Here is a 21,449-nt window from a genome sequence, read left to right as displayed (position 1 = left end):
TGTACAGTAACTCCTCACTTAACGTTGTAGTTACGTTCCTGGAAAATGTGACTTTAAGCAAAACGATGTTAAGCGAATCCAATTTCCCCATAAGAATGAATGTCAATGGAGGGGTTAGGTTCCAGGGAAATTTTTTTCACCAGACAAAAGACTATATTATATATATGCACACACAGTATAAGTTTTAAACAAACAATTTCACACTGGACACAGCAGTGATGACTGTGAGGCTTGGTTGAGGTGGTGGAGTCAGAGGGTGGGATATTTCCCAAGGAATGCCTTACTGCTAAATGACGAACTAGCACTGGGCTGAGCCCTCAAGGGTTAACACATTGTTAATGTAGCCTCACACTCTACAAGGCAGCATGAATAGAGGGAGGGGAGACAGCATGGCAGATAGAGACAGAGACACACACCATGTGTGTGGGGGAGAGAGAGAGATGTGTATTGCCCCTTTAACTACGCTGACCTCACTCTGAGTACATTGCCTTTAAAAAGATCAGTGGTCTCTCCATCCTGAGCCCTGTCCTGTCCCCACCCTGCTCTATATGGAGAAGGGGTAAGCAGGGGGCAGGAGTAGGCGGGAGGGGGACACCCTGACATTAGCCCCCTTCTTCTCCCCTCCCCTGCACAGCAAGCAGGAGGCTCAGGGAGCAGCTCTAAGGCAGAGGGCAGGAGCAGCACATGGCAGTGGGGGGAGGGACAGGGAACTTAGGGGAGTGGGGAGCTGATGGGGGGCTGACGGTCCACCCTGGTTCCAAGCCCCCATGAGTTAGCTTCAACGGGCTGCTCTTTCTGCAAGCAGTGAATAAAGCAGGCGGCTGCCAAACAACATTATAAGGGAGCATTGCACAACTTTAAACGAGCATGTTCCCTAATTGATCAGCAACCTAACGTCAACCAGGATGACTTTAAGTGAGACGTTACTGTAGTCCCCTGCTTTGCAGGTCCATCCCACATGGGCACAGCTCATGGCTGCAGTGTAACTCCCAACGATCAGAGTGTGACACTCCTAGCCTTATTGGTCAGTGAGGCTTCTCGGGAGAGAAAGGGCTGCCTGGTCTGTCCCTGTGGGTGGGAGGGTTAGCCTAGGGACCACACCTATTTGTTTTGGGCATGCCCCCACTGGGCTGGGCCTCTCCAGTTGTACAAGGGTCTGGTACTACAAGGGGACAGAGGAAAGGGATTCTGATACACAGGTGAACAAAAGTCTCTGCCAGTAGCATGGCAGGATGAGTCTCTAAGTTTATACAGCTACTCTGCAGCTGGGAGGTGGGACTCCCAGCATGGATAGATGGACTCACGCTAGCTCGAGCAAAGCTAGTGTACTAAAAATAGCAGTGTGGACTGCTGTGTTTCTTGTACACAGTAGGGTGCAGGCTGCTACCGGCAGGTCAGGCTCTTGTCCCAGATATGGACTGGCTGCAGAGCTTCCTTGGCAGAGACATACACACCAGAGCGTTCACTGTGAGATCCTGTAATGCTCTGCCGGGTATGGCTGAGGTTAGCTTAACTATGGTATGTCGCACACGGCACCACCTACTGGCGGAACAGTGTAATACAGTTTAGCATTCCATTCCATTGCCCCCTGTAAGTTCTACATCCCTACCATTTACAATATATACACGATCACATTGTCTGTGAAGTTCAGTACGGATCAATGTGTAAAGCGTCTCCGAATTGTCCTGGTTTTCTAATGATGTGACCCAGACGTGTAACCACTTGTTCATCGGGCTATCCATTAGTTGTAACGACTGGCTGTGGTTGGTCTGGAATCCTTGTTCTGCATCTGCCATCCACAGAGTTTGCTCTGTTGATTGTTCGTTCTCAGGAACACGCTGTAGATGTCGATGGTTTCTGTTGAACTCTCCACTCTCAGTGTCAAGCACAAATGATCTGGGCGCTGATTTTTTTTTCTTTACAACAGCTGGAGTTGTCCACCCTTTTTCTCCACCCAATTTGACACAAACACAGTCCCCAGGTTGTAGCCCAGGGGTGGCCAACCTGGGGCTCCGGAGCCACATGCAGCACATAAGAAGTTAATATGCGGCACCTTGTATAGGCTGGAGCTACAGACAATCCAGGGCTGGAGCTACAGGCGCCAACTTTCCAATAGGCCGGGGGTGCTCACTGCTCAACCCCTGGCTCTGCCACAGGCCCTGCCCCCACTCCACCCCTTCCCGCCCCCTCCCCTGAGCCTGCAGTGCCCTCGCTCCTCCCCCCTCTCCTCCCCCTGAACCTCCTGCACGCCACGAAACAGCTGATCGGGAGGTGTGGGGAGGGAGCGGGAGGCGCTGATTGGCAGGGCTGCCGGTGGTTGGGAGGCACTGGGAGCTGATGTGCGGGCTGCCGACATATTACTGTGGCTCTTTGGTAATGTACATTGGTAAATTCTGGCTCTTTCTCAGGCTCAGGTTGGTCACCCCTGTTCGAGACCCTACTGTTCTCGATTGAGCGAAGTCAGTTGTAAAAGTGCTCATGAGCTCTTTTTTGCCTTTTTATCTGATTTGGCTACTTTCTTCATGTCTGGCCACTTTGGAGATAGAATCTTTTCCAAAGCTGGAACAGTAGTTCTGAGTTGTCTCCCCAATAGAAGTTATGCTGGACTATATCCAGTAGCTGCTATTGGTGTTGATCTGTAGCTCAGAAGAGCAAGGAATGGATCTTCCTGCTGTAAGATGTTGTTGGCTCTCTCAGACTTTCCATTGACTTGTGGGTAATGTGGACTGTTAGTAATATGATCAAAATCATCTTTCATTTGGAATGACCAGTAATTTGGAATGACCAGTAATATCAAATCCTCCATCGATTTCTTCCACCTTTCTCACTAGGCCCATCCTGGCTGCCACGCTGTGGCTGAGAAGGTCATTGGTCTTTGATCCTTTGATCACATGCACTCTGAATGCAAAGCTTTTGCCTTTGTAAGCTGTTTCTGTGGTGAATTGACCCATGTAGTTCAGAACACCTCCAGGGCTAGTTAGACCTGTGTCCAGTGACTTCATCTCTGGAAGAGGTTGGTGGTGATCATAGAATCATAGACTATCAGGGTTGGAAGGGACCTCAGGAGGTCATCTAGTCCAACCCCCTGCTCAAGCAGGACCAATCCCCAACTAAATCATCCCAGCCAGGGCTTTGTCAAGCCTGACCTTAAAAACTTCTAGGGAAGGAGATTCCACCATCTCCCTAGGTAACACATTCCAGTGTTTCACCAACCTCCTAGTGAAAAAGTTTTTCCTCATATCCAACCTAAACCTCCCACACTGCAACTTGAGACCATTACTCCTTGTTCTGTCATCTGCTACCACTGAGAACAGTCTAGAGCCATCCTCTTTGGAACCCCCTTTCAGGTAGTTGAAAGCAGCTATCAAATCCCCCCTCATTCTTCTCTTCCGCAGACTAAACAATCCCAGTTCCCTCAGCCTCTCCTCATAAGTCATGTGTTCCAGTCCCCTAATCATTTTTGTTGCCCTCCGCTGGATGCTTTCCAATTTTTTCACATCCTTCTTGTAGTGTGGGGCCCAAAACTGGACACAGTACTCCAGATGAGGCCTCACCAATGTCGAATAGAGGGGAATGATCACGTCCCTCGATCTGCTGGCAATGCCCCTACTTATACATCCCAAATGCCATTGGCCTTCTTGGCAACAGGGGCACACTGTTGTCTCATAGCCAGCTTCTCGTCCACTGTAACCCCTAGGTCCTTTTCCGCAGAACTGCTGCCTAGCCATTCGGTCCCTAGTCTGTAGCTGTGCATTGGGTTCTTCCGTCCTAAGTGCAGGACTCTGCACTTGTCCTTCTTGAACCTCATCAGATTTCTTTTGGCTCAAACCTCTCATTTTTCTAGGTTCCTCTGTATCCTATCCCTACCCTCCAGCATATCTACCACTCCTCCCAGTTTAGTGTCATCTGCAAACTTGCTGAGGGTGCAATCCACACCATCCTCCAGATCGTTTATGACGATATTGAACAAAACCGGCCCCAGGACCGACCCTTGGGGCACTCCACTTGATACCGGCTGCCAACTAGACATGGAGCCATTGATCACTACCCGTTGAGCCCGACAATCTAGCCAGCTTTCTATCCATCTTATCGTCCATTCATCCAGCCCATACTTCTTTAACTTACTGGCAAGAATACTGTGGGAGATGGTGTCAAAAGCTTTGCTAAAGTCAAGGAACAACACGTCCACTGCTTTCCCCTTATCCACAGAACAAGTTATCTCATCATAGAAGGCAATTAGATTAGTCAGGCATGACTTGCCCTTGGTGAATCCATGCTGACTGTTCCTGATCACTTTCCTCTCCTCTAAGTGCTTCACAGTTGATTCCTTGAGGACCTGCTCCATGATTTTTCCAGGGACTGAGGTGAGGCTGACTGGCCTGTAGTTCCCCGGATCCTCCTTCTACCCATTTTTAAAGATGGGCACTACGTTAGCCTTTTTCCAGTCGTCCGGGACCTCCCCCGATTGCCATGAGTTTTCAAAGATAATGGCCAACGGCTCTGCAATCACATCCGCCAACTTCTTTAGCACTCTCAGATGCAACGCATCCGACCCCATGGACTTGTGCTCGTCCAGCTTTTCTAAATAGTCCCGAACCACTTCTTTCTCCACAGAGGGCTGGTCACCTCCTCCCCATGCTTTGCTGCCCAGTGCAGTAGTCTGGGAGCTGACCTTGTTCGTGAAGACAGAGGCAAAAAAAGCATTGAGTACATTAGCTTTTTCCACATCCTCTGTCACTAGGTTGCCTCCCTCATTCAGTAAGGGACCCACACTTTCCTTGACTTTCTTCTTGTTGCTAACATACCTGAAGAAACCCTTCTTGTTACTCTTAACATCTCTTGCTAGCTGCAACTCCAGGTGTGATTTGGCCTTCCTGATTTTACTCCTGCATGCCCAAGCAGTATCTTTATACTCTTCCCTGGTGATTTGTCCATTCTTCCACTTCTTGTAAGCTTTTTTGTGTTTAAGATCAGCAAGGATTTCACTGTGAAGCCAAGCTGGTCACCTGCCATATTTACTATTCTTTCTACACATCGGGATGGTTTGTCCCTGTAACCTCAATAAGGATTCTTTAAAATACAGCCAGCTCTCCTGGACTCCTTTCCCCCTCATGTTATTCTCCCAGGGGATCCTGCCCATCAATTCCCTGAGGTTGTCAAAGTCTGCTTTTCTGAAGTCCAGGGTCCATATTCTGCTGCTCTCCTTTCTTCCCTGCGTCAGGATTCTGAACTCGACCATCTCATGGTCACTGCCTCCCAGGTTCCCATCCACTTTTGCTTCCCCTACTAATTCTTCCCGGTTTGTGAGCAGCAGGTCAAGAAGAGCTCTGCCCCTAGTTGGTTCCTCCAGCACTTGCACTAGGAAATTGGCCCCTGCACTTTCCAAAAACTTCCTGGATTGTCTGTGGATTGTAAGTACCTTCTGAGAGGGTTGTGATGTCAGCTCCTCAGTCAATTTTAAAGACAATTGTCTTGCCATGAATGTTCAGTTTCACTTTCCAGGCAGGGTCTGTGTGGTCACAAGTGATCAATCCCAGAAACAGTGGCTCTTGATTGTCTGTAATATGAGTCAACTCCCTGACTGCTTTGATGCTGCTTTCAGACAGCTGTAAAATTCCCATAGTTTGTGCATGTATTACACCTTGCACCTCTGGCTGGCCATGCATCCTCTTTTGGTTTATGTCTTTTTCCACACCTTGTGCATGTATGCTGGAATTTGTTCCTGTTAGCCTGGGAATTCTCTCTCCTTGCCTCAGGGGTTTTAGCAGAGAATTATAGGGTTAGAAGGAACCGCAAGGGTCATCTAGTTTAACCCCCTGCCAAGATGAAGGATTTGTTGTTTCTAAACCATCAAATACTCCAGGGTCTGTTTACAGCTTCTAAGCTAGTTTCAGGTTTTTCAAATTGCTCCTGCCTTTTGTTCTGTTGTTCGATTAGTTCAGACTGCTTTGCTATTTGGATAGCTGTGACTAGGGCTAAATCCCTCTTCAGTTGTAGCTCCTGTGAAAGGTTTTTATCTATGAACCCAATAATCAACCTGTCTCTGATATTTTCATGTTTTGTTTTCCCAAAATCACAGTTTTCAGCCAATGCATGCAGAGCTCTTATAAAACATTCAACATTTTCCCCTGGTTCTTGAATTCTTGGTCAGAACATGCTCTTTCATAAACCACATTTCTCGCAGGTATAAAATATGCATCAAACATAGCCAGAACAATTTCATAGTCAGCTTTGTGACTGTCTTCAATAAAATCAAAGGATTTCAAGTTATGCTGTGGCCTGCTTCCCCATAGCATAAATTAAAGAAGATACCTGAATATCTCCAGTGTCTTTATGCAGCTTTGTAGCAATTTGAAATCTTGCAAAATGCTGCCTCCAATCTGTTCATTGTGAAAGTTTGTCAAAGTTGAAGGTCTCTGGAGCACTGAAGAGTGGTGTGTTGATGAGATCCTCCAACCTCTGTTGCTTTGTTCCTTCTGTTTGTTCTCCTCTGGCACTAGTTTACTTCTGACTTCATGGCACGTGCTTCTTCTGTGTGGAATATTGCAGGGCTGCAGCTAGCGGGTCAAGCTTCTGTGTCAGATAGAGACTGACTACTAAGCTTCCTTCTCAGAGAGATAGACACCAGATTTGTTCATTGTAAGATCCTTTAATGCTCTCCCAGGTATGGCTGAGGTTTGCTTAGCCTGTGCATTTTACACACAGCTCCATCTAGTGGCTGAACAGTGTAATACAGTTTAGCATTCCATTACATAGATGTTGCCGCAAGGGTGGTGGCTTGGGCTAGCCTTCTGAGGTCGGAGTTGGAGGGTCAGGCCAGGTGGGCTTGGACTCAGGCAGCTAGCTCAAGCTGCCTCCCACCCCGCAACGTCCATGCTGTTATTTTTAGCGCACTACTCGGTCTGAGCTTGCATCAATCTGTCTACTCGCACTGGAAATCCCACCTCCCAGCTGCAGTGCGAACATACCCAAAGAGGAACTTCCCTGCAGGTGGGCTCAGGGAGATGGCACCAGGCCGAGGGCTCCCAGAAGCAGACATGGAGGGGCTGGGGATTCCAGGCTAGAGTGGACAAAGCACTAGATATGTCCTGCAGGGAACATTCCTGGCCCAGCTCTCCAGAAGGTCTGCCCTTGATGTGACTCTGTGATGCTACGCTGGCCTATCTGACACCAACTCTGCCCACCAGCATCCCACGAGCTGCAGAGCAGACCTGTATATAACCCTGGGGATGGTCACACCCCATCCGCAGCCAGTTATGGTCCCTGAATACAGACGTGCCCAGCAGCACTTCTACCTGCTGCAAGCCCAGGTGTCCTCTCCCACCACTGTCTCCAGCTCCCTTGTCGCAGCTGGCGCTGTCCCCGTCACTGCACTCCTCTCTTTCTTTGCCCAGACACCCGCCAGGGATTCTGCTTCACTGAAGTGCTGCAGACCATGTGCCAGATGTCATCCACCAACCGCAATCCGGTCACCAAGTCTGAGTGCTGCTGCAATGGTGCCCGTGGCTGGGGGACCCAGTGTGAGCTCTGCCCGCTCCCAGGAACCACCCAGCACAAAAAGATGTGTCCGCATGGGCCTGGGTACACCACCGATGGGCGAGGTATGTGCCAGGCTGCCCAGTGCCAACAGGATGGGGACAGGCGGGTGTAACACACGTGCACTGGGTAATGGGCTGGGCATGGCCATACAGGTGGTGCTGTGCCCCACACGGAGTCTGCTAGCCCTTGGTGTCCATATTCGCGTGGGCAGTCCCTGGAATGGGTGCGCAGCAGCACCTCTCCCTTATACATGCTCTGCCAGTACAGTGGCTGGTCCCCCAGGGCACCCTGGGTCCCCTGCGGGGGATGGGTGCAGGCTGGGTGCACCAGCTGGAGCAGGCTGCACCCTCAAAGGGTAGACACTGTGTGTGTACTCCTCTGGGAAGGGCAGGATTGATTCCCCCATGGCACAGCCCTCAGAGCTCCCCCTGGGGTGGAGCAACTGCAGAAGGCCCCTGCCCAGTGCGGAGGCTGAACCCCTCCACCATGACAGGCAGAGGCTGGGTGCCTGGCACATTGCATTGACAAGTCCCTCCCTCCTCCAGACATCGATGAGTGCAAGGTGCTGCCCAACCTCTGCAGAAACGGACAGTGCATCAATAGCATCGGCTCCTTCCGCTGCCACTGCAAGCTGGGCTACACCACCGACATCACGGGCACAGCCTGTGTAGGTGAGTCAGACACGGGTGCCATGAGCCTGGCACTGGGGCAGCAGGGCACCTCCCAGCCTTCACAGTGCCTGCCCGGCTGCTCTCCTGTCCGCCTTCCATGCGGCTGCAGAGGGCCATCCCCAACCCTCTGCAGCGTGGGGCACTGCCCCACACTCCCCAGCACAAAGAACCTGCCCGCCTTAGTCTCCGGGCCACGTTCCGATCTCGGTCACGCGCTGGTTAACCCCGTAGTCTCCGGGCCACGTTCCGATCTCGGTCACGCGCTGGTTAACCCCGTAGTCTCCGGGCCACGTTCCGATCTCGGTCACGTGCTGGTTAACCCCGTAGTCTCCGGGCCACGTTCCGATCTCGGTCACGCGCTGGTTAACCCCGTAGTCTCCGGGCCACGTTCCGATCTCGGTCACGCGCTGGTTAACCCCGTAGCCTCCGGGCCACGTTCCGATCTCGGTCACACGCTGGTTAACCCCGTAGTCTCCGGGCCACATTCCGATCTCGGTCACACGCTGGTTAACGTCGTAGTCTCCGGTCCATGTTCCTATCTTGGTCACGCGCTGGTTAACGCTGTCATTTCCAGGCCAGGCACACATACATACGGTGTTTTTGCCTCTTTTATCACAAGCACAGAGCGTTGCCCAAATGCAAACCTCTGTGCTTCCCTGACCCAGCCCTGTCCTTTGCCCTGAAGTCTCAAGCATGCAGCTGGGAATAAACTCAAGAGCCTGAGGCTCAGATCTCAGATCTAGGGGCTACTATCCCATGTGCCCCTGACCAGCCCTGTCGATTGAGCTGACATCCTGGGAGGCCAGCACCCAAAGGCCTTCCTATATCCAAGCCAGTCCCAAGAATTGCAGCAAGAAGGAAATGGGACACTAATGCAGGTGCAGAGTTGGTGTGTAACGAATTCTCAGTCCCTACACCTGCCTGCCAGCAAGCAGCTGCTTTCTGCACCAGCTGCAGTGTCCAGATGGTGTCCAAAGGCAGCCACAAATGCAGTGAGTCACCAGGCCCACGGCTGGGATTAGAGACTCTCCGAGACACAGATGGGAAGGCACCCTTGAATTCCAGGCGCTGAGGTCTGTGATACTCTTCGGACAAGAGTGGGCAAACCCCTCAATCACCAGGAACAGGGACCAGCCACATCTGCCTCCCGATTGGCAGCCACCACCCCTGTCATGTCAGGAGCGAGCGTCCCCAGCCTGGCCTGGCCCAGCCAGCTTGGGAGGGCACCTGGGGGACTAAATGAGGATGCTGCATATCACCTGCATAGCCATGGCACCAATGCTCCCCTGCAGCACCAAGGAGACATGTAGAGCCCTGGGCACACAGGTGGCATGAATTACAGTGAGCACTCTGCTGCAGTTTTCCTTTCACTGATCCACCCCATGGGAGGTGCTCCCCATTCCCAGCCTGGGGTCCCTTCCCAGCATGCCCCAGCAAGGTGCCTAGGTGAGGAGTCTCTGTCACCTGCTCTCTATATGGAGCAGGAGATGGGCATGTGCCGAGCGTGGGCCCTGGTGCAATGAGCCCTCCGGTCACTCCCAACCCAGCCTCTGTCCATGTGTCAGTGGGCTGCGCCTGTCCAAGTCAGGCTCTTTGGTGTGAGGTTATCATGCCCCCCTCATGCCAGGGCACTCGCTGCAAGCACGTCTCGCTCCCCTGGCACAGGGAAGGGAAGGCATCTCTAATTGTAGTTCAAAGGTGCCAGGTGCTAAGTGAGCTCCGCTGCCCATTATTGTGCAGGAGCTGGGGGGAGGGGGCTGTTCATCTCGGCTGAGTCACCAGGCCCCGGGTAGGACGCAGCCAGTTAAGCAGGAAGTTCCACTTGATGAGAGTCCTCGTGTTTCCATCGGGCCATCACCCAGCTCAGCCCACAGCCACGCTCCTGCTGACTTGCCCTGTTTCTCTTGAGTCTAGATCTGGATGAGTGTAACCAGTCTCCTAAGCCATGTAACTTCATCTGCAAGAACACGGAGGGCAGCCACCAGTGCTCCTGCCCCAGGGGGTACATCCTCCAGGAGGACGGAAAGACCTGCAAAGGTACTGGCCCAAGGACAGGAAGCGGCAGAGGGCTGCCTCCTGGGCTGTGCAGCCATCGCTGGGGCTGGTGGGAGCCATGTCCCTGGGATCGTGCTCTCTGCTGTCATTCAGCGGCCGGGCCCAAGTGCGGGGACACAAGGGCATGCAGTGGAGTGTGTGTGGCTAAACTCCCAGCCCCAGTGAGGTCAATGGGACCAGGATTTCACCCTCTCTCCTGGCTCCTCAGCAATATTCTGCTGAATAAACAAACACCTGGAGCTGCCAGGGCCACTGCCCAGGCTGCCTCCCCAACAGCGGGCGAGCTCCTGAGCCAACTACTACAGCTGTGCGGCATCTGTGTTGCTCTCAGCCCTGGGGCTGACAGCTAGACCTCACCCTTCACTGTCTGCTCTCCTGGGCCCGTGCCTTACATGAAGGTGCACTCGCCCGCATCCCTGGGGCACCAGGCCACACTCAGCCAACCAAGCAGCTGGGCAGAGCTAGTGGCTGTGGCCAGCTCTCGGATCCTGGAGCCTCTTGCTGGGGGCGTGCATGCCCTGCAGGAACTCTGGGAAGTAAGACCAGGGTCATGCAGCTAGTGGGAAAGATTTGCACCAGGTAGTGAACAATTTCACTGTCTTCTACATGCCTTGACATGTGCTTCTGCAAGCGGGGCCAGGGCACAAGTACCAGGGCAGGGTCGAGCGTGAGACACAGATTGCCACAGGTGTGTTCCCTGCACAAGGGCCAATGGTAGTCCAGTTCCTGCCTCTCTTGCCTGCCCTGGGGCAGTGTGGCTCTGCACAGTCCTGGCTGCCTGGCACAGAGCGGCTCAGAGGACCCCTTTACTGCGTGTGGTTCAGTATAGTAACTGGGTTACCACACACGAGTGCGAGACAGTCACAGGGCTAACTATCGACACGTGGCCTTGTGCTTGTTGCCTTAGACTTGGATGAATGTTCCACCAAGCAGCACAACTGCCAGTTCCTGTGTGTGAATGTCATCGGCGGGTTCAACTGTAAATGCCCCCCTGGATTCACTCAGCACCACTCCTCTTGCATTGGTGAGTAACGCCCGCTCTAGCACCCTGGAGTAACAGAAATGGGATGAAATCGAATAGTGCAAAATGCAAGGTGATGCACGTAGGAACAAAGGCTGAGGGGAGATATGATCACTCTCTATAACTACGTTTGAGGGATGCATGATCAGGAAGGGAGAGGAGTTATTTAAGTTAAGCGCCAATGTGGACACAAAAACAAATGGATATAAACTGGCCATCAACAAGTTTAGACTTGAAATTAGACAAAAGTTTCTAAGCATCAGAGGACCGAAGTTCTGGAAAAGCCTTCCAAGCGGAGCAGTGGGGGGCAAAAAACCTAACTGGCTTCAAGACTGAGCTTGATATGTTTATGGAGGGGATGGTATGATATGAGTGCCTACAATGGCATGTAGCCAATCTGCAACTCTTAGCAGCAAATATCTCCAATGGCCAGTGATGGGACACTAAGGGAGGGCTCTGAAAGGAAAGGAGGGCTCTGAGTTACTACAGAGAATTCTTTCCCAGGTGTCTGACTGCTGGGTCTTGCGAAAATCCTCAGGGTTGAACTGGTCGCCATATATGGGGTCAGGAAGGAATTTCCCCAGGGGTCAGATTGGCAGAGACCCTGGGGGCGTTTTGCCTTCCTCTGCAGCCAGGGGCTCAGGTCACTTGCAGATTTAAACTAGTGTAAATGGTGGATTCTCTTTAACTGGAAGTCTTTAAATCAAGATTTGAGGATGTCAGTGACTCAGCCAGAGGTTAGGGGTCTATTGCAGGAGTGGGTGGGTGAGGTTCTGTGGCCTCTGATGTGCTGGAAGTCGGACTAGATGATCATAAGGTCCCTTCTGACCTTGAAGTCTATGAGTCTATGGGTATCTCTGCCACTGTTTAGAGATTTGCTGCAAACTGTGCCCCTTTCCTGCCACTCTTTTCCTCAAGCCTGTTGTCTCTGTTCCTTGCCATGGTATTGCAGCACGTAACATGTGCTGAGACCTGCCTTGGAAAGGGTCTTCAGCTGGCAAGCTCCGGGCCAGTCTGCCATGCAAAGCAATTGGTGTTTTACAGACAATAACGAGTGTACAGCCCAGCCTACGCTGTGTGGAGCCAAAGGACAGTGTCAGAACACGCCAGGCAGCTATAACTGTGAGTGCCAGAAAGGATTCTCCCTGGACAGTTCTGGTATCAACTGTGAAGGTAGGTGTTTGTCTCCTCCGCTTTGAAACATGCATGCCCTGTATGGAAGTGTCCCGAGTCCACTTACCATTCCTGGAGCAGGTCTAAGAACAGCCACTGGTGGCTGACCTGGTTTTTCAGATACTCATCAGTGCATACAGTATGGCACCCCCCGATCTCTGGCCTGTGACGAGAGGGTAGCAGAAAGCACTCTGCAGCCAGGAGAAAAGCTGGCTCTGGGCCTGTCATTAGCATGCAGGTGCAGGGAGTTACTGCCAGCAGCCTGTACAGCCCAGGACTCAGATGATGAAAGCTGAGGGTCAAGCCAGTCCTTTCTGGCCATGAGTTCAATGAAGCATAAGAATGGCCATACAGGGTCAGACCCAGTATCCTGTCTTTCGGCAGTGGCCAATGCCAGATGCTTCAAAGGGAATGAACAGAACAGGGCAATTATCGAGTGATCCATCCCTTGTCATCCAGTCCCACCTTCTGGCAATCAGAGGCTAGGGAAAGCCAGAGCATAGGCTTGCATCGCTGACCATCTTGGCTAATAGCCTCCATGAACTTGTCTAGTTCTTTTTTGAACCCTGTTATAGTCTTGGCCTTCACAACATCCCCTGGCAACGAGTTTCACAGGTTGACTTTGTGTTGTGTGAAGTAGTATTTCTTTTTGTTTGTTTTAAACCTGCAGGCTATTAATTTCCTTGGCTGACCCCTGGTTTTTGTGTTATGTGAAGGGGTAAATAACACTTTCTTATTTACTTTCTCCACACCAATCATGATTTTATAGCTCTCTATCATATCCCCCCTTAGTCGTCTCTTTTCCAAGTCTTTTTAATCTCACCTCATACGGAAGCTGATCCATAAGCCTAATCATTTTTGTTGCCCTTCTCTGAACCTTTTCCAATTCCAGTATATCTTTTTCGAGATGGGGCCATCACATCTCCACATCTGCACCACATTTCGAGATGTGGGCGTACCATGGAATTATATAGAGGCAATATGATATTTTCTCTCTTATTATCTATCCCTTTCTTAATGAGTCCCAACGTTCTGTTAGATTTTTTGATTGTTGCTGCACATTGAGTGGATGTTTTCAGAGAACTATCCAAGATGACTTCAAGATCTTTCTTGAATGGTAACAGCTAATTTAGACCCCATCATTTTGTATGTCTAGTTGGGATGGTGTTTTCCAATATGCATTACTTTGCATTTATCGACTCTGAATTTCATCTGCCATTTTGTTGCCCAGTCCCCCAGTTTTGTGAGATACCTTTATAGCTGTTCGCAGTCTGCCTGGCTCTTAACTATCTTGAGTAATTTGTACCATCTGTAAATTTTGCCCCTTCACTGTTTACTCCTTTTTCCAGATCATTTATGAATATGTTGAACACCACTGGTCCCAGTACAAACCCCTGGGGGACACCACTATTTATCTCTCTCCATTCTGAAAACTGACCATTTATTTCTATCCTTTGTTTCCTATCTTTTAACCAGTTACCAATCCATAAGGGGACCTTCCCTCTTACTCCATGACAGCTTACTTTGCTTAAGAGCCTTTGATGAGGGACTTTGTCAAAAGCTTTCTGAAAGTCTAAGTGCACTATATTCACTGGATCCCCCTTGTACACATGTTTGTTGACCCCCTCAGAGAATTCTAACAGATTGGTGAGGCATGATTTCCCTTTATAAAAGCTGTGTTGATTCTTCCCCAACATATCATGCTCATCTATGTGTCTGATAATTCTGTTCTTGACTACAGTTTCAACCAGTTTGCCTAGTACTGAAGTCAGACTTACCAGTCTGTAATTGCCAGGATTGCCTCTGGAATCTGGTTTAAAAATTGGCATCACTTCAGCTATCCGCCAGTCATCTGGTATAGAGGCTGATTTAACCTTACTAATTGTGCAATTTTATATTTGAATTCGTTTGGAACCCTTGGGTGAACACTGTCTGGTCCCGGTGACTTATTACTGTTGAATTTATCAATTTGTTCCAAACCTTCTTCTATTGACACCTCTGTCTGGGACAGTTCCTCAGATTTATTACCTAAAAAGAATGACTCAGGCGTGAGACTCTCCCTCACATCCTGTGCAGTGAAGACCAATGCAAAGAATTCATTTAGCTTCTGTTGAATGGCCTTGTCTTCCTTGAGTGCTCCTTTAGACCTTGATTGACAGTTTTTTGCCTCTAACTGCTTCTTTTGCTCTGTTGTTTAGCCCTGTGGCACTTCTTTGGTCCTCTTACTATGTATTTTTAATTTAGAGTGTACATTTAATTTGTGGCTCTATTATGGTACTTTTGAATAGTTTCCATGCAGCTTGCAGGTATTTCACTCTTGTGACTGTACCTTTTAATTTCTGTTTAACTAACTTCCTCTTTTTTCTGTCTCTGTACTTTCTGAAGTTAAATACTACTGTGATAGATTTCTTTGGTTTTTTGTCCCCAACAGGGATGTTAAATTTAATTACATTGTGGCTGCTAAATGGTTCAGCTATAGTCACCTCTTGGGCCAGGTCCTGTGCTTCACTTGGGCTAAATCAAGAACTGCCTCTCCCCTTGTGGGTTCCAGGACTAGCTGCTCCAAGAAGCCGTCATTTAAGGTGTCAAGAAACTTTATCGCTGCATCCCGTCCTGAGGTGACATGTGTCCAGTGTGACATGTATCCAAAGCCCCCACTATTGCTGAGATTTCTGTTTTTATAGCCTCTGTAATCTCCCAGAGCATTTCACAATCACCATCACCAACCTGGTCAGGTGGCGGCAGAATATTCCTACTGTGGTACTTTTATTATTCAAGCATGGAATGTCTATCCAGGGAGATTCTGGGTACAGTTTGATTCATATAAGATTTTTACTATATTTGAATCAATGCTTTCTTTCACATTGTGACCAACGTGCCGGGGGGCCACTTTGAGATTACTCAGTTAGGGCAAACTACAAAGAATGGGGCAGAGAATCCCCAAAGTTGGTGGATATTCCAATACTTAGATTTACCAAGACAGCGCAAAACAGCTCCTACAATACCTTACTGCTTGCACAGAAAGCAAAAACACAGTTCCCTTAAAGCAACCTAGCCTTGGGCTTCCACCCAGACACTCAAGTTTAATATGATGAGGATTACTGAAAATCTTATTCATCATCCCAAAGGAGTGGGCATTTACCTCCCAGGCTAATGAATATTCTAGATCTTACCCAAATACATACTTACAGTCAATTCTTACTAACTAAAATTTATTTTAAAATAAAAGAGAAAGGGTATTGGTTAAAAGATCAGTATACATACAGACATGAGTACAGTTCTGAGATCAGATTCATAGTGGAGATGGTGAGCTTCATAGTTGCAAAGAGTTCTTTCAGAATTAGTCCATAGGTTATAGTCCAGTGTTCATATCCAGGGTGATCCAGGTGGGACTGGAGATCTCAGTCTTATGATTCAAGCTTCCACTGCGTAAAGCATCAAGCAGATCTGAGATCAAAAGGATCAAGACCCAAGAGGTTTTTATACAGTTCCAGGCCTTCTCTTGACAGCTTGGAGTTCTTAGCTGAACAAGAGGCAATCATCTGGACTCTGAAGTAGACCTATTTCCTAAGCATCGCCGGTAATTAGCTACACGGATTAACATAAGGCAGTTCCCTGCTTTGCTCCATTTGCGGGTGATCTGCTATATCCTTCAAAGACAGACCAATACAGTGTTATCACTATATTTACAGTTCATTTAAATGTTAAAATCTCATTTTGATCTCTGAATTAACAGAATACAGCACAGACAGGAACTGTTCGATTACATTGTCAGCCTCTAACAATATATATGTAAACACCCAAAACCAAAACCATTATCTATTAATATGTCCCTAAAGGTTGATTTGGGTCATTCATCCAGCACCCTTTCTGGACATGTGTCACACACATGTAGTGCCACTCCCCCACCAGCGTGACCTACTCTGTCATTCATATATATTCTCTACCCTGGAATTACTGTGTCCCATTGATTTTCATTGTTCCACCTAGTTTCTGTAGTGCCTGTTATACCGATAGCCTCATTTAATACCAGGCGCTCATATTACTATTTAGACTTCTAGCATTTGTGTACAAGCACATGTATAATCTGTCACTTTTAGTTATCTGCCTTCATGTGATGCAATTGAATGGCACTCTTCATCACATGGCACTGGAAGAGTCTGTCATGTGATGGGCTGGCATCAGAATCCTGGCAGGGATTCAAGGTCAGATGAGGCAGGGGTTGGGCAGAGATCTCCCTGCCACAGTGCAAGGGATGGGCTAGATGGCCCCAGCGGCACTGTCCCATCCCAGAATCTCCTGGACACTCACAACACAAGGGGTGGACACAAGGGCAACAACACTGGGAAAGCAAAGCAGAGTGTGTGTCGGGGCACGGCAATATTAGCCCATTGCAGATGCTCAGCACAGAATGGGCTGCCCAGGCTGCTGCCCAGAGCACACCGCGTGGAGCATGAGCTGTGTATGTGTATAATCAGGATGCCTGACCTTGTACCAGGCAAAACCTGCCACACACAGCACTTCTGAGAGTGGAGAAGAGAAGCCACTATTCAACCCAGGCAACAAGAAACAGCAATAAAGCCACTAACCCCACGCCCACTAGAGAAGCAGTCACTTCTCACTGCCACAAGAATAGGGCAGATATGCATCAGAGCCACAAACCTCTCGAGAGTGAACTAAGGCAGACCAATGGGCCCTGGAGCATGGCCAAAGGCAGCCAGCGAGGGGATGCCAGGGGCTCAGGGTCCTCAACAGAGACAGTCCATTCCTGCCCCGGCTCACTCCTCACTAACCACTGGGACCAAGCATGGGATTAAAGTCGAACCCTCACTGCCCCACCGCCCCATCATGGTGCCGGCAGGGGCCGAGTCCTCTGCTGGGCTGGGGGGATGAGCCCTCCCTCCTCCAGGACATACCCAGGCTGCCTGCAGACAGGGAGCGAGTCAGAGGGAGCCCAGCCTGCCCAGAGAGGAGCAGTGGCAGGACTTCACCAGGCAGCTCTTGTGTGATGGTCCATGTCCCTGTCTCCCAAGGAGGACGGGCCCACAGCAGGGGGGCAGGGCAATAGGGCTGGGCCTTAGGCACAGACCTGCTGGCTGTCCCTGTTGAACAGGAAGGGGTGAGCGCCAGGACTCAGGCCCTAGATCACAAAGGCCGATCACAGCTTTGCCGCAATTGCTTTAACGTCAGAGTCATTAGTGACCAGCTGGCATGGATGCAGCCAGGGAAGCTGATCCCATTGTTTGAGCCCTCCTGAGAGCCCCTTCAGGCAGGAGCTCTGTGTCCGTGCATTGCTGGTCTCCGGGCTCTGCTGCTGGGCTCTGCTGCCAGGCTGTGGGAGCTGCCGGGAGGTGTCTGACGGGCGCTCTGTGCTGTTGTGCCATCAGATGTGGATGAGTGCGACGGGAACCATCGCTGCCAGCATGGCTGTCAGAACGTCCTGGGAGGCTACCGCTGTGGCTGTCCTCAGGGCTATGTGCAGCATTACCAGTGGAACCAGTGTGTGGGTGAGTGGGGGACAGGGGTGCTGGAGGGGGGCTCCCATGCGGGGCAGCATACTAGCTAGGGGAGGGAGGCTGCTCCCGGCTGAGCTGCTGACTCCTTGCTCCACCTCTGGCAGGTCAGCGACTTCCCTGTGTTTGTCATTCACCAGAGGACCTTGGGTTTGCTGCAGACCCTGTGCTGGGCGCTGGGCTGCCCTCGGGGAGAGGAGAGATAAGTGCTCTGGGTTTGGTACACAGGCCCACAGTAGGCCAGAGTCTGCCAGCCCAGCCACCTAAAGCCAGGGGCTGAACTCCATCTCTGCAGCCGCCTAGCGGAGGGGCTGAGTTCCTGCCGCTCCCACCACAGATGCCAGCAGAGGGTCTGGCTGCTCCACATTCCTGACATCAGATCAGCTCTTAGGCATCTAAGGGAGGGGCTAGGCCCCCTGTAGAAAGATGTTGTCTTTCACTTCCTCCTTTTCCTGGTGACTGAAGAGCTGGTGCAGGGAGCCCAGCTGCTGGTGTTTAGCCAAGGGGCTCAGCTGGGGGCTCGTTAATCTCACCGGCATAGGATGGAGGCAGCGGGGAGCTGGAGCAATGACCCATTAGCAGGGTCTCCCACCCACAGCCATCCCCTTCTGCTGGGCTCCAGGAGCCTGAGCACTGTGCTTTGTCCTGGTTCCAGATGAAAACGAGTGCTCCAGCCCCTCTGCCTGCGGCTCCGCCTCCTGCTACAACACTCTGGGCAGCTTCAAGTGCCTCTGTCCGTCCGGCTTCGACTTCGACCAGGCCTTCGGCGGGTGCCAGGATGTAGACGAGTGCTCGGCCAGCGGCAGCCCCTGCAGCTACGGCTGCTCCAACACTGATGGGGGCTACCTGTGTGGCTGCCCTGGGGGATACTTCCGAGCTGGGCAAGGGTGAGCAGATGGGGTTGCTCCGTTACCTTGGCAGGCCCTGAGCCCCGGGCTCATGCTAGCTCTGGGCCGGGGCACTCTCCCCCGCGGCAGTCTGAGCTCAGACGTACCCTGTGCGTGTCTGTACAGTCCACAGACACACCCGCCTGTGCGCTCACACTCCCAGCTGCATGCTCATGCAGGGACACGCCCATGTCATGCTCAGTTGCACACACACACCTACCCGGAGGCTTGCCTGGGTCCTTCAAGCGCTGCCCAGGATGGCATTCTGTGTCTGTACCCTGTCTGAGTGCCCCAGTAGAGGGGAGCATATCCCGTTAACCCTCTCCTCACTGAAACCCAGGCTTCTGGTTGCAGCATATGAATGCACCCTGTGCTGTACGCCACACGCCCCACCCAGCGCCTGGCAGACCCACATGGGCCTTGGCACCGGGGAGCACCGTGTGTTCTGGTGGTTCTGGCTGAATCCTGTCCCATTGTTTTCTCCTCTGGCCCCAGGCACTGTCTTTCTGGACTTGGTTTCGGCAAAGGCTCCTACCTGCCTGCCCCCCCGGAGGAGGATGAGGAGAACCTGCTCTCCCCTGAGACCTGCTATGAGTGCAAGATCAATGGCTACCCCAAGCGGGGCCGGCTGCGCCGCAGCATCAACGGGACTGAGGGGCACCGGGTAATGCACGGCCCACCGGACAGCTCGAGGAAGCTGCGAGCCAGGCCGACTCCCTGTCTGGGAGTAAGCTGTGTCGCATCCCCAGCCTAGCAGCACTGAGTCACAGGATGGACCTCTGCCCAGAGAGACCCACCCCCACATCAGCCTTCCCTGTGTCTGGTGCCTCAGTGAATTCAGAACCCCAGGAGAGCGGAAGGGCTGTCCCCATTGGCCAGGGGGTTGCTCAGTCCCCTCAGTGTGGGGTATTATCTGGGGCCACACCATGCACCCCCCTCACATATTCACAGGGGAGACAGGGACCCGGCCACCATCACAGACCCTGTGTCCTCGGTGCTGCACAAACACTTGTGCACCCCTTCTGCCCCACAGCCCTGAGGACTGGCTCCTCACCCAGTCAGACCAGGGCTATTGGAGTCAAACCCTGAGTGCAGGCCTTGGTGACACTCCCAGTCACCGTCAGAGACAGCCCTGAACCAGTGCACGGGCACACATCCATACACTTAATTCAGATCAAGGAGCATTTGAATTTGTAACCCTCTTCAATAATAAACAACACTAGGGCAGCCTGCCAGAGTCCAAGTGGATTCTCCGTCCCCAGGCAGGCCGTCTCTCTGAAAGCGCTGGGGGGCTGGATGCAGCAATCCCAGGGCAGGGTCTTTGTCCTGTGCGATATGCAGGGGGTAAGAGGAGATGGTCTAACGGTCCCTTCTAGCCATGAACACCTGCCTTGCCGATTGGGGTTTCAGCATGACAAGGACATTTGTTCACTTTATCACGTGGGTTGCGTGAACCCCAAGCCACAGGACAGTGCCAAGCGGCCACAGTCAGAACCTTCCCTGGCCAGCAGGGCAGAGCCAGGAGTTACTGGCCTGGGTCGGCCACCTAGGGGAGTCAGGCTAAGCAGGAAGAAAAACTAAGTCTGAGGAACGTTTTGGCAAGAGAAGCAGCTGCCCTGGGAGCACGTGGGATCCCCAGCACTGGAGTAGGGTTGCCAACTTTCTACTCACACAAAACCGAACACCCTTGCCCCGCCCCTCCTCCGAGGTCCCATCCCCACCCCGCCCCTTCTCCAAGGCCCCGCCCCCACTCCTCCATCCCGCCTTCCTCTGTCACTCACTCTCCCCACCCTCACTCACTCGCTCGTTTTCCCCGGGCTGGCTCAGTGAGTTGGGGTGCGGGAGAGAGTGAGGGCTCTGGCTGGGGGTGGGGCCAAAAATGAGGAGCTTGGAGTATGGGAGGGGGCTCTGGGCTGAGGCAGGGGGTTAGGGTGTGGGAGGGGAAGAGGGCTCCAGCTGGGTGTGCAGGCTCTGGTGTGAGGCTTGGGATGAGGGGGTTGAGGTGCAGAGGGGGCTCTGGGCTGGGGCTGAGGAGTTCAGAGTATGGGAGGGGACTCTGGGCTGAGGCAGGGGGGTGAGGGTTTTGGTTGGGGGTGCAGAGTCTGGGGTGGGGCTGGGAATGAGGGGTTTGGGGTGCAGAAGGGTGCTCTGGGCTGGGACCAAGGAGTTCAGAGGGTGAGAGGGGGATCAGGGCTGGGGATTGGGGTGCAGAGGTGCTGGCTCCGGGCGGCGCTTACCTCAAGCAACTCTCGGAAGTAGCGGCATGTCCCCCCTCCAGCTCCACAGTTCCCGGCCAATGGGAGCTGCAGAGCTGGTACTTGGGACGGGGGAAGAGTGCGAATCCCCCTGCTGCTCCTACGCATAGAAGACAGAGCGGGGACATGCCACTGCTTCCAGGAGCTGCTCAGAGCCAGGGCAGGCAGGGAGCCTGCCTTAGCCCCACTGCGCCACTGACCGGACTTTTAAAGGGCGAGGGTCCCTTTTCGACTGGGCGTTCTGGTCGAATACCGGACACCTGGCAACCCTACACTGGAGCCACTTCTCCGAGCTGCTTTGGGTGGGCTGGGCAGGCTCCCTTCTCAGACCCAGG

General features: G+C 52.0%; 1 protein-coding gene across 1 annotated transcript in view; it reads left to right on the top strand.

The window, feature by feature from the left end:
- Nucleotides 1–21,449, top strand: part of FBN3 (fibrillin 3) — a 291,486-nt gene that overhangs the window by 267,264 nt on the left and 2,773 nt on the right. The window contains exons 57-64 of the mRNA XM_048831133.2: nucleotides 7,395–7,601; nucleotides 8,085–8,210; nucleotides 10,125–10,247; nucleotides 11,173–11,289; nucleotides 12,331–12,459; nucleotides 17,847–17,966; nucleotides 18,628–18,859; nucleotides 19,355–19,523. Of these exons, the coding sequence (XP_048687090.1) occupies nucleotides 7,395–7,601; nucleotides 8,085–8,210; nucleotides 10,125–10,247; nucleotides 11,173–11,289; nucleotides 12,331–12,459; nucleotides 17,847–17,966; nucleotides 18,628–18,859; nucleotides 19,355–19,523 (1,223 nt within the window). The remainder of the gene's footprint in view (nucleotides 1–7,394; nucleotides 7,602–8,084; nucleotides 8,211–10,124; nucleotides 10,248–11,172; nucleotides 11,290–12,330; nucleotides 12,460–17,846; nucleotides 17,967–18,627; nucleotides 18,860–19,354; nucleotides 19,524–21,449) is intronic.

Source organism: Caretta caretta, chromosome 25 (genome assembly GCF_965140235.1).
Source record: "Caretta caretta isolate rCarCar2 chromosome 25, rCarCar1.hap1, whole genome shotgun sequence".
Lineage (NCBI taxonomy): Eukaryota > Metazoa > Chordata > Testudines > Cheloniidae > Caretta > Caretta caretta.
Note: the sequence above shows the minus strand (reverse complement) of the source record. Positions and strands in the feature narration are given on the sequence as shown.